At 40.2% G+C, this 13,016-nt stretch overlaps 1 protein-coding gene across 3 annotated transcripts in view; it reads right to left on the bottom strand.

Annotated features, from left to right (window-relative positions):
• Nucleotides 1–9,570: 9,570 nt before the first annotated feature.
• The window catches only part of LIN7A (lin-7 homolog A, crumbs cell polarity complex component), a 50,427-nt gene continuing 46,981 nt past the window's right edge, over nucleotides 9,571–13,016 (bottom strand). For all 3 annotated transcript variants that reach the window (XM_042017670.1, XM_042017671.1, XM_042017669.1), the window contains one exon: nucleotides 9,571–12,052. Coding sequence is in view for 2 of the 3 variants with exons in the window: in XM_042017671.1 (XP_041873605.1) it covers nucleotides 12,010–12,052 (43 nt within the window). In the remaining variant the exon portion in view is untranslated. The remainder of the gene's footprint in view (nucleotides 12,053–13,016) is intronic.

Raw genomic sequence — 13,016 nt, 5'->3', positions numbered from 1 at the left:
AGTGACACCCTGCACTTCTGTGAGCTTTTACTCCCTCTGGCTTCTCCAGAGAAGTCTGCTGCAGCTGAGGCCCTTTTAGGTGCAGGAATTCAAAGCTGAAGAATCCTTTTTCCAGTGGGATTATTCTTTTTATAAGGCTCTGTGTGTGTGCTGGAAAAGCAATTTATTTTGCCACTAATATGGGATAAAGCATCATTATGCTACTCAGCTGTCACTGGGGAGTATTTGAAAGTAGTAAATCTATTTTGGGCCCAGTAGTAGTTCTAATCATTCCAGTCTGAATAAAAAAAGTAGGAAGTACAGGACAAGGTCTGAACTCTGCTTCTCCACCCCTCCCCTCCCCCCCCCCCCAAAAAAAAAAAAATCTGACACTTAAGGGACAGAACTTCTACAGAATGTAGGATTTTTAAAAAAGTGTCATTCCTCTAAAATGTTGAAGTACAGAATTTTAAATAGATGACTAAAAAATCAGCTGTACTATTTAAAACATTGAAACACATAGGAGTTAGGCACTTCACAAAATCCTACGGCAGATGAAGGCTCGAATTCTCCAGGGGGATTAGGTGTTTAAATATAGCTGAGAATCAGAGACTCCAGATCCACAAGCAGGGTTAGGGATTCCCAGTGCCAAGGGACTTGTCCTTGTAATGATATATAGAACACTGGGAATACGGGAAATTCTCAACATGCGGTGAGAGGCACCTGGGCCCCAGTAAAGTGTCTGGAAACACATAATGTGAAGCAGGGCTCTGTCTAAATAGCAAGAATTTGATGAAGAACATGCCTGATTTAAGTGTCTTAATCTGGATTGGAATATATGTCTTTCAAGATCAATCTGTCCATCTTTCTTTCTGTCTGTCTGCCTTTCCATCCTGTGCCCAAGCCCCGTGTTCCATCGTCTAAGCAGGCATAAATACTTCATTTACAAACTAAAAGGGGAAGTGCAAGTGTTCCCCTTTTATTAACTGGGCTGTCACTTACAGCATTCACTCATGATGTGGGAAGATGAGCTTGAGCCCTTTTCTGCCTGTGTTGAAGGGACTGTTTTGATTAGGAGAGAAGAGGGTGTTTCAGGGCATGGTGTCTCCAGTACAAATTTGATTTGCACTACTACATGGACTAAACTAGATGGTCCTTCCTTCAGCTTGAATGATGACTTTGGCTTCTCAGACATTTAATTTGCCCCTAAATCAGATTTCTGCTTCCTTTTTTCCCCAGGTTTTGGGATGGATGAGTTGTGTGGCATATAATCATCTCTTTCTGAAGGGCTCTGTGATCTTTTTGGTTATGTGTCTGGAAGCGCAGCTAGTACATGGCTAAACTGTTGGTGTTTTCCATTCTGAAAGGACAGCAAATTCAGTCCTGTGACAAGACCTCTTGTGTGTGCTCAGATGTGATGGGAGCAGTCTGCTCATTCTCATTTTCAGGTGTGTCCCTTGCAACATGTATTTTGGTCTCAAAGGAGGCATACTTGTCATTGAGAACAAATAGGCAGGGTCAGGACCTATAGCCCATGCCTCTTCTTCAGACTGAGTGGATATCCTGGAGCAACAGCCTTGTAACCACTGGGCTGCTGCAGAAGCTGGATCTTTCTGGGCTGTGAACTGGAGACCCTGTGACAGGAAAATCCATCAACCCTGCTGTGGCCTGGGAGGAGTATGAGCAGTAGTAACAGGGAGGTCTTGATCCACCACAGCTGTTTGCTGAGTGACTTGGGTATTTGGGTATTTCTAGACCTTTTTGCTTTCTAGAGGAGGCCTCCTTGCCAAACCTGATCCTCTTAGGACAAGCTGGAGCTCTAGGACAATTACAAGAAGGTTTCTGATAAACATCAAGTATACATACTGGAATAGCAATGTATAATAACTTATTCTCTGCCTTCATCAAATATTGGAGGAAGTTTCTTTCTGGTGGTCACTGCACTTTGAATAGTTATGTCTCAGAATGATGAACAGGTTTGCATATTACACATAGTAACTGCTTCAGCAACTCAGAGGACTGAAGGAGAAACAAAGAGAAATCTGTGCTACCTGCAGGTATTTGTAACCTCTGTTGCTGAATTGAATTATTACTCCATGGGGAAGAAGGCTAATGAATTGAGGATGAAATGGCAGTTACCTCAGGCATACATCTGGAGTATGTTGTTGTGTTATGTCTCCTACATTTCTGAGAAAATTCAGCAGCAAAGTGCAGTGTTGCTGCAGCAATATCTTAAGGACTGGTGAGCTTGCAGCAGATCACAGAGTGTGAGCATTTTTTTTCCAATGCTCAAGTAGTTCCTGGCTTGAATACCATTAAAATAAATGTGTGTGTGAACAGTGACTCTTGAATAATGCTGAAGGATACAGCAATGTCCAGGCAGAAATGTTTTGTCCTTTTGCTGCACCACAGGTGGCATAATTTGGCATGATTCCTTACATGCTTGTACTGTTCTGTGACCAGCATTTGTCACTTGTTTGTTTTTTTTTTCCCCCCCCCCCACTATTCCCTTAAATCCTGTGACTTAGAGTGACTTAAAGTGGTGGCAGTCACCCATGTCAGATTCCTGTAATTTTGCACATTTAAGGATGCTAAAGCAGCAAGGTCCATCTCGCAGTACACAGGATGCATCTAACTGCTTATCCTGCTTGAACCTGCTTATGTCTCCCTGAGAGGAAAAACTGATCAAAAAGTGTACACAGCCTGAATAAACCCATCTGCTATTACTAGTGCATGACAAAGAGCCAGGCTGCTGTTTATAGCTTTCAGAAGTTGTTGCGATGTGGAGTGGCATCAAAATGCACAAAACCATTTTCCATCTGGGTCTGGGGAAATGTGGATGCTGTTCTTATGCATTTAAACTGAGCCTTTTTTTCTGCTGCTTCCCAAGCTTCTCAGTTATAAATAATGCTGATCCTGCCCCTCTACTCAGCCTTAGTGAGGCCACATCTGGAGTGCTGCATCCAGTTTTGGGCTCCTCAGGACCAGAGAGTCATGGAGCTCCTGGAGCAGGTCAAGCAGAGGGCAACAAAGATGATTAAGGGACTGGAGCATCTCTCTTACGATGATGGCCTGAGGGAGCTGGGCCTGTTCAGTTGAAGCTATTGATTCAGCATCCTCAGTGTGCTGCAGACGTACAGACATCGTTCCTTGTCTCAGTTATAGCATACTACTTCATACAGTCACAGTTTGCTTGGCTTCTGTGCACTCATCTCTGGCACTTACTGTCCTGTGGCAAAAGTTTTTGTGCTTGTCAGCTAAAATGCTGCATTCTGCAGCATCTAAAATTTAGGCTTCTTATCTGATATTCATCTAAGTTCCCTCTGTAGTGAATGAAGGAAAACAGGCATCTCCCATTATTAATATGAGATACCCAATATATTTTCTTCAGTGACAAGTTGGAAATACGATGCTCCTACAGACAAACCAAGAAACCACTGCTTTCAATGGGGAAAGTGAGAGAATGGTTTTATGCTCCTACACTGGCTGAAGGAGAAACATGTTAAAGCTGAGGTGGGAATTAAGACTGGCAAGGCAGAGGGGAGAGGTATGGAAGAGGATGACTAAAAAACTCTTCTGCTGTCTTCACTGAAAAAAAAGGTATTATATTGTGTCAGTAACCATTACACAGATGAGGTGAATCACCTCTTGGAGATAATTGTTCCCTCCATTAGCTGCAGAGAGATGGTAGCTGCAATTAATTGCACTGGTCTCAGAAAAAATGTCAGGTGTTTCGTCTGACTTCTGAGTCACTTCAGCTGCTTCAACAGTTAGTTTTACAGTCAAAGAAACATGCCAAGTCTTCATCTGATTTGATACTTGGAATTAATTCTTTTTTTCCCTCCTATTTTTTTCCACCTTTGAAGATTGTCATTGACTCTTGGCTTACAGAGCAAATTTGCTTTAAGATTGCATTCATCTCCTCAGTAACCCAGATCACCTGCATATCTGAGCTGAATAACTTAATAAAGGCAAGATAAATGCTTCTAAAACATGCTTTGGAGGTGTGCTAATTGTAATGCAGACAGCTGCTGAGGGTTCATTAGTTCAGCAAAGAATCTGGTTGGAAACTCTTTTGTATCGCATGAAAATCACTTGCACTTCTTTGGAGTCAATGACATTTCTCACATCCTTGCTCCATGCAGATTTAAAATAATCATCCTAGAATTAGCCAGGGATACAGGGAAGAAACAGTCTCAGCCACACCAGCCTCAGTGGAAGACTTGTTTACAGATGTCAGGAGATTATTATTTGAAGCAATTGGCATGCATTTTGACAAAATATATTTTTGGCCTTACCTTGCCTTAAAGTCTAAATTGGCAAGCAGTTAGGTAGTCACACCAGACAATTCCAGGTGAGTATAGGTTTCTTGTTACCTTTCCTTGCCTGGGATTGTAACCCTTACCAGAGCCAGTGGGTTTCTAACAGAACTGGAGAATTTGGGCTGCTGTTAAGCACCATAGTCAGAACATGAAAACTGAACAGCATACCTGGCCCTTAAAAGACAGCGAAGGCTGTCAGAGCCTGGGCTTAAACTCTGAAGCTTGCTGAAGGTAGGACTATTTTATCATTTGGCTTCCTTCCTCTATCCTTTCTTCTAAACACTGGTGCCAGTTTTCTGAGGGCTCCTGTATTTGTCAAACTAGTGCTTCTTGGGGGTATTGCCTTCTCCCAGGCCTTTCAGAGAGGAAGCTACCTGAGAATATAAAATGTGGTGTACAAAATGTAGCTCCTAGTTTCTTTTCCCTGCTGAAAAAAAGGAGAACTTTCAGATGTCTGCATACTTCAGCTAAATATCAAAGCCTTGATTATAGCTGGTGGAGAAAGAGGAAGAAATTATAGGAGTGTCTAGAAGGGGAGAAATAAAAATGCCTCTAGAGCTAATCCATAGATACACCTGGATCTAATAACCCAAGATTCTGTTTGGGTGTCCCTCTGAGGAAGGTAGTGCCAGGCAGTGGTACAGACTGTTATCATCTTTGAGAAAATCACAGCCACAATGGAAATCCAATTTGATGGCTATCTTTGGCAAGTCCCCCGCTAAAAGCAGAGCAGCTGTTGCAGTGGGAGATTCATGACTTGCATCGATTTGTTACTGCACCTGGTTTATGTGGCTCCCTTCAGCAAGGCTTCATCTTTCGTTTACTTCAACGTGGATGATACACTTGCCTAGCGGCACTGAGGGACATTTTTTTAATCAGCACATGTATAATCTCCAACAGCAGCATCGGCAGGTGAACTGTGATCAGACCCTGTGTGCAGTCCAATAACCATGTGAAGCAGTATTTACATTAACCCTAGAATAATTACCCAGGTATGAGTATTGCTTTTATTGCCATAATCCTATTGCCGTTTGCCATTCTTAGCACAGAGAGCATTCACTCATGTGGTATTACTGCACATGTAAATCGAGTTCAGTTTTCTGAACTGTCCACTCGCTGTAATACGTGTGGCGATATGCTGAGTGAATGCTGCGCACATCTCTGCGTGTAGCTTTTTAAGGTGAGGAGGAAAGAAGCCCTCGGCAGTGACAGCGGAATGAGCAGCTCTCGGTGCCATGAACATCGTTTTGCACTAGGCGTCTCCCTTGGCATACTTATTCAGCTGCGAGCTCCACCTGCCGTGCCCACGGAACGGAGCCCTGAGTCCGTAGGGACACACAGATAGATTCGCACAACGGGGCTGTAAATCTGATACAGTGCCCTCATAGTGGAGACAAATACTGCTCAAAACACCTAGTCAGCACTTATACTTTAGTCTGAGTTAACTGATGCTTAAACACCCTTCACGTGACCAAGTTTATGTTTCCCTTTAAGGGTACTAAGACCCAACGGTGAAGTTTAACTTCAGTCAACCCCATGTATCAAGGTAAGGATAACATGCACAAAACCAAGGTTGAAAGGTGGTGCTGGTGTAAGTTCTGCACTTGAAGCATGATGTTAGTAAAGAAATTAATAGTTTGTTATGTGTTTGATCCCTGGGAGTTTAAGAAAGGCTCTTGCTTTCTCACTGCTTACTCTTGGAAACTTTATTTGCAATAGAATTTCAAAACAAATAAAACATTAGTTCCTGGATGCTTTTTTATAATACAAACACTTTCAGACTGGATGGCTGAAGGCACTGACTCAATGTTAGGATGCTGCCAGGAGTTGGCTCCACACTTTTACCTGTGAAATTCTAGACAGACATGGGTGTGCTGGATTTTCTTCACCTGTAAACCTCAGTTGTTCAGTCTGTGCACAGTGACTCTGACCTACTGCATGTAAGTTAATTCACAGTGTAATGCCTCAAGCAGGTCTAGATATCCATTGGTTCCAGATAAGGAGCTGTTGTTTCAGCCAGAGGAGGATGTATGGTTGTTCCAGTCACTGTCATGGCATAGAGTGCTTTGTCAGCAGGGAATGAAATGAAAGGGAAAATCATCACCTGATGAAAAAGGGGTGACTCAAGAAAGAGGTAACATCCTCGGCATATCTGTATTTTTTTTCCAAGGTTTATCTACCATTTTTTCTACCCTTTCCCCATGTGTCCTTGAGGGCTAGTGAAATTATTTTGCGTAAGGCAACTAAGACAACTGACTATGGTGGCCATGAGAGGGCAGCTAATGGATATGGAGTGCAAGTGAAGAGCAGAGCACTCCAGAAGGTAGACATGGCAAAGCCTAAATGCTGAAGAGATTGCACGTGATCAAAAAGTGTCACTGCTCAGCTAACAGAAAACTCACGTGGAAAGAAGGGTAGGGGAATACTGCAGTGGGAGAGTTGGAATAGTTTTTTGGTGACATTTGGGCTCTTGTCAAAGGGAATTTGTGAGGCCAAAAAGTAGAGTGATAGGAGAGAGATCAGTGGAGAAGTACCTTGGAGTTGCTCTCATCTGAGCTGGGGCCACTCTTACCCACCAAACTGTTCATGGGTACCTTAACATACCCAGAATCCTTTCCATGCTGTTTTAGCTAAGCATTTTGTCTTGTTCTTTCCAGAAACTGCTGTAAGAGACATGGTTTATCCTCCCAACATAAAAAAGTAACTTGTTCAGATAAAAATAATATTCTATATTCCTAGACAAGTTTTCATGGATAAGTGAAAAATTTTAACTATCTTCCCTCTTCTGTAGTGTTGCACTGGCTACTCTGTACTTCAGAGGTTGTACTTTGTCTTTTATGTTTCTTCAATTTCAACAGAAATGTTAGGGAAGCGTCTCCTGAGATCCAGTTTTTAACTGGACCGGTTTACAAGCTAATCTCAGGCTTCCAAGCGGAATATAGTTAAGTGCAACTGCTGGTCTGTTTTGGGATGTCAAAATTAAAAGGCTGGTCAAGATTTAAAGCTTCAGACTTAAAACAGTTTTCCTCGAAATGAACATGAATTTGTGTGTCTATGTAACATACTCACTTTGAGAAAGCACACTTAAGAGCTCTCTCGAGAATTGCTGGTGGGAAGAAACTGTAAAAAGGACTAATGAAGAAACTCTCTGTAGGACTGCGGTATGTTTAGGTATCACCTTTTTGCAGCACAATCCAGCTTCACAAATCTGAGAGAGAGGAAGGAAGAGGTATTCCTCCACCCTATGAGATCTTTATGATTTTGGCAAAAGGAACTGCCATTGCTGAATCATATGCTTCTCTTGTGGTTGATAAGTTGACAGGAGCGAAAATAACTTTAAGGAGGTAAATTGAAAGCTGATCGGAGATTAAACTCCTATATGACTTTTTTTTTTCTTGGATCTTGGCTGTTCCTTTTAGACATCTACTTTTGTAATCTTTTTACTTAATCCTAGATAGCTGCAGGTTTTAGATTTCACAACTGGGTAAATTTTGCTATGACTCGTTATCCCAAATCCCTATGTTGGAAGTTTAATGGCTTTCATTTTTGTGCATCTCTGTTTGTAACTGGAAATCTAAAGCAATAGTTCGTCTTCTTGGTAGGCATTGTAAAATGCACACATACTAGCCCAGTGTTGGGAATGGCAGTACAGACTTCTGCTATCAGCATTCACAGGCTGCAGCTTTTTACAATCTGCTCCTGTATGTACCACAACTAAAGCATTTTGCTAACAATACCTGTTCTGAGCTCTCAAATTTCTTAGAATGGTTCAGAACAGAAATCTGTAGTGACAGGAACCTCCTCACAAACCACAATACATGCAAGGCCTCTTGGTCGTCTGAGCTATGCATGTAGAGGTTTAAGACTAGGGAATTAAAAAACTGGGGACTTTTTATTTATTTATTGTGAAGCTGTGCACAAGCATAGCAGCAACACATCCTTAAAAGCCATTACCTATTCCAAGCTAGTAGTTTAAGTTGTTCAGTAGTGGCTCTGCTTATGAACTTTTTAACAGAATGCCCTACTCTATTTTAAGATGTATGTCAGAGACAAGTGGAATGAACCACATTCAATGGATACCTCTAACTCTTGATTTTGGAAAAAATCAATGTAAGTTCCACAGCTCGCTTTTGGACAGCTGAAGGTAGAGACAATGAATCCATCAAACATGTATCTAAATCTTTCTGCTCGTTCAGACTGCATTTGCTTCATGGACAAGCAGGGTGAACATGGGTCTGCTTGCAAGACTGTTTGAGCACATCCCTAATTCATCCTGACTTTCTCATGGCTAAGCACAAAAAGCTGTATGTCTCATCAGACATGTATTGCAGCAAGCAGCACATTCTTGCAAACTGACCCAGAATACTCTCAGGTTTAGAAATCTGTTTTATCGAATGCTGGGTATGAGAATGGTCTCACTAATACTTATGGAGGGGCAGTACTGCTTCTAGCTAATAATCCACTGCTTACATATGGAATAGTCCTTAGTACTTCCAGACACTTTTCTGCATAATAACTTTCAAATTCTGAAATTATGCTTAAAATTTTGCTTGATTTCAAACACAGGCAAAACCATTCCCCCCCTTGTTTAGCTTTTTTTTTTTTTTTTATTCTAGGAATTTGGTTTGCTCATGAGATCCTAATTTCATTTAGAACTCTAAAATCCCTAGTTAGTAGGTGAGTAAACAGTTTTTCTCTTGCAAATAAGGCACATAATTTTGTGCCTTCTGCAAGAGTTCCCAAAGGTTACTAAATCATACTGGATTCTTGGCTGTGATAAATACATACGTAAGGGACAATGTACGGGACTGTGAAATCTGTAGTATTATTCACCACGAAACTGCAGGTAGATTTTTATGTCATTTTTTCCACTCATGTGCATTCATTGACTTTTAATCTATGATTGGTCACTAGAAGAGAAAAATTCAAGCTGGTGAGCTTTTTGCTTCATCAAAGACTATGGAATTCTTCAACACACTATAAAGTGCCAGTCAGACCAAATGCTGCAAACAGAAAAACTATGGCTAGCACAGCAGAACCATCAACTTTACTAAGTAAATGCCAGCAACCCCGAATCTCTACTATTGTTAGATCCTGCATCTGGATCTTCAGTCTAAGTGAACATGATGCAAGAGTATGTAAACACTCCTTTGGTTACTGTAATAAAGAGACAGAAGAGGCGCCTTGCATCTCCTACCTCAGTTTGCTACCAGTGCAGAGAAACATGAGGGAGCCTCAAAGGTAAATACTGGCAATAAAACTCACTAAGTCGAATGAAAGAAAATCAATTTAGTGCAGTGGAACAGCAAATGCCAGAAGACCAATCAGTTAAAATACAATGCACAAATACCTGCAGACCTGCATGTGGAAAGGGCTGTCTTCCCTGCACTTCTTTTGGATACTAATTCAGCCGTGCACATACGGAAGAGCAGTACTGAATCAGGACCAAATACATTTAAATCACAAATGAAAATACTGGTTACAAGCAAAAGCATACCATAGGCTCAGGGACAGTGGTTATTCTGTGATTGAGTAGCAGTATGTTTCTTTGATCAGTAAGGGGCATGAAAAGCAACAGAAAGTTATTTCTACCTGCTTCCACTTGAAAGTCATTGACAGTTCTTACTGCTAAATGTTGGCAAAGACTAGAATGTTAATTTTAGTGTGTATAAATAATTTATTGAATAATAATATATGAAAATGAATCTGATATGCTTCTCTATATGAATGACAGTCTATTACTGAAATTCATTAATCAGCACATTCCACTCAATTTTTTGAGGAAGAGGAGGGAAGGAGGTGGAGAGGCAGTTTGGAAAAATGTAGTACAGTGGGCTGACTAAATCTGAATACTTGGTCTCTGAAAATGCAGCTATCAGTGTAATTCAAATCATACTGATGAGATACAGAACAGTTATATGCAGTCATAATAACAACTTATATACTGTCAATATTAATAGCAATGCCTGTTTGAGAACAGTTTTAAAATAGGTACGTACAATTTTATTAAGTATAAAAAGACACCGTGCAGAGCACAATACATTTCATCTTCAGTTCTGGTAGTCCTCAAACTCCACTGTCTTAATTGATATTGTCACCAATGACTGCTGAATACAATTACCTCTCTGTATAAAATGAGGCTTCTCTCATGCTGTTTGGTTTTAAAAATACAGTAATTTCCTTTCAATGGCTACTTACACTGATGAAACACTGTCAATACTGTTGGCTAGCCTGCATTTGGTTTCTAACATATGCTATGATACTGCCAATTTCCCCTGTTTTGCTTTGCCTCTCTCTGTTTGAGAATAGATCCTCCAATATATTAATTGTTTCTGACTTTGTTCCAAGTTCAGAACAGAACACTGTTTCTGACCATTTCTACATTCCATTCTTCACATTACTGAACTTTCACTGACATCGGCAGGAGTTTTCAACATGCAGTGACTGTATGGTTTTCCCCTGAACTCCTTTTCTCCCCCAGTCTTTTCTAATGAAGCACAGAAGGCATGTAAAACTGATCTTTTTTTCAGGATTTGGGGGTCCATTTTCTTATTTTCTTAAAAGTAGATGACATTTACAGCCTTCCAGCTTTGACTATCTTCTTTGGAAAAGCAGACATGTAAACTTAAGAACTTACAGATTTTGCTTGCACATTCCAATTTTGTTTAATTAAAAAAAAAAGTACGAACTCTAATTTCAAACTGATTTAAATGATAATGTGTGAGTCTTAAAAGAAACAACTAACACTTCCTCCTCGCTAAAATATATTAACATTAGACTGGAAAATAAATTAAACAATACAGAAATGCAGAGATTATGCTATCACAGTAATATCTGCCAAACAAAGCTCGGTCTTTTGCTAACATTAGCTTACTACATTTGCAATACATGCTAAGCAAAGACCCTACTTCTCTAACAGGTACATTCAGACAATATATATTTTATGGAATAAATATATAAATATATCCAGTTATAGATTTCTGAATAGTAACTATAATAGATACAAGCAATACCTACGTTTAAAAATACAGTTCTAGGCTTCCCTAACTTTACTACTAATAAAATTAAAGTTGACCTAAAACTTTCTCACTCTGTTGATGCATAATAAAATATATGGAAACACCAAGAGTAAAAAGCCAATTGCTTCTACAAATGGAATACTTTATAAATATAGTAAATTGCTATTTCCAGAGGGAAATCTGAAAATTATAAACAGGAAGTTAGGTTAAAACAGCTCTACAATATATAGTACAAAGTGGTTATGAAGCGTGATGTACGAGTTTGATGTCTGTGGCAAAACTTTGAACTGATGTTTTTCATTCTTGGAGATAACTGTAGAGAAAGATCCTGCTCTCAAAAGTAGACAATCTTAACCTCCTTAAACAAAACTTTCAGTGACTAGAGAAAGCCAACTAGAAATTTGTCAGAGTAAGGGGTACAAGATTTGATCGAACAGAATTATTTGGAAGCCCTGGACTTCGCTGTTTCATAGGGTTTACCAATCATGCTGTTCTCGTTAGGAACAGAGTCACAGAAGTAAAAGGTATCTGTGACTGCTGTGTGTTGAAAAGCCTTATCATGATGGTACCCTCCCTACGGCTCACTTAATATTAGTCTGGCACTGTACATTCTCCAGATGAATTCTGTTTCATGTTCCTGTAGTTGTTTGCTTTTGCTGGAATATTAGAGTACAGCTCTGGTTGCTTGATTACTGAACTCTTGATTGAGGCTTCTTCTTTCTTGAGAACAACCTAGAATTAAAGAAACACATTCCTCAGAGCAAGCACAAATAACTGAAGAATTAAGCTGCTGGCTGTCTCTGCCTGCCTTTCTTCTCTTTCAATTTAAAATCAGCAAAAATTCTTTACTTGCTAATGAAATGATTTAGGAACTGAAAAAAATGAAAAACTTCATGTGTATGTCTGTCTCCTGCAATGGCCTTGTTTTACACAGAAACCTCAAGCCTACTTAATGAAATACTACTGTTTATACCTCTTGTCTTGAGTTGAGGCCCTGAGGTGGGATTCAAAACAGAGCCCTTGTTTGCATCGACAAATCTGGAATTCTGGTGGTCACAGGACAGGGTGTTTACAAGGAGGGTGTTTTCCCATGATTACCAACAGAGGTCAGTGTCAACACTAATAAGGATGAAACCATCACTGGGCACTTCAGATTTTAACTATTTGGGGACTTTCTGAGTCACTTGTTGTCTCTTTAGTACACGCATACTGTTTTGGGAACAAACAGCTACGAGATGAGGGTTGGGATGTAAGTCATTGGGACATGCTTCCTACTTCATTTTATTTAGGCAAGTGGAGCGTATCTATAAATGCATTCAGAGCACAAACTCTCACTGATTTCAGAAAAACTGCATATGCAGAGCATCTTTGAACCTCATATGCCACTTGGGAGACTTGTAAACCTCTTGGAAGCTATTGTAATACTGAATGTCAGTCATGAGTGAACGAAATACTTCCTACCAAACTGTATCTAAAAGCAAGCACTTAGAAGTGCCCTGCAGAGTAATCAGAATTAAGTTTGGGCTCCCTGTAGCAAGGAAGACTTTTCTTCACCTGCCACCATGATGTTTTGTTGCAGAAACCTTGATGTTTTGTTGCAGACTGGTAACAGATTTGTTGAAAATGCTTTAAATCTGGCGGCATATTCTTACTTGTCATAAACGCTCTGGTTGTCAATATAAAAAAACATTCCCAG

The sequence above is a fragment of the Corvus kubaryi genome, unplaced genomic scaffold, assembly GCF_017639235.1.
Source record: "Corvus kubaryi isolate FWS band 111438036 unplaced genomic scaffold, C.kubaryi_AGA036_p1.0 137, whole genome shotgun sequence".
In the NCBI taxonomy this organism is placed as follows: Eukaryota; Metazoa; Chordata; class Aves; order Passeriformes; family Corvidae; genus Corvus; species Corvus kubaryi.
This window is presented reverse-complemented; position numbering and strand designations above follow the sequence as displayed.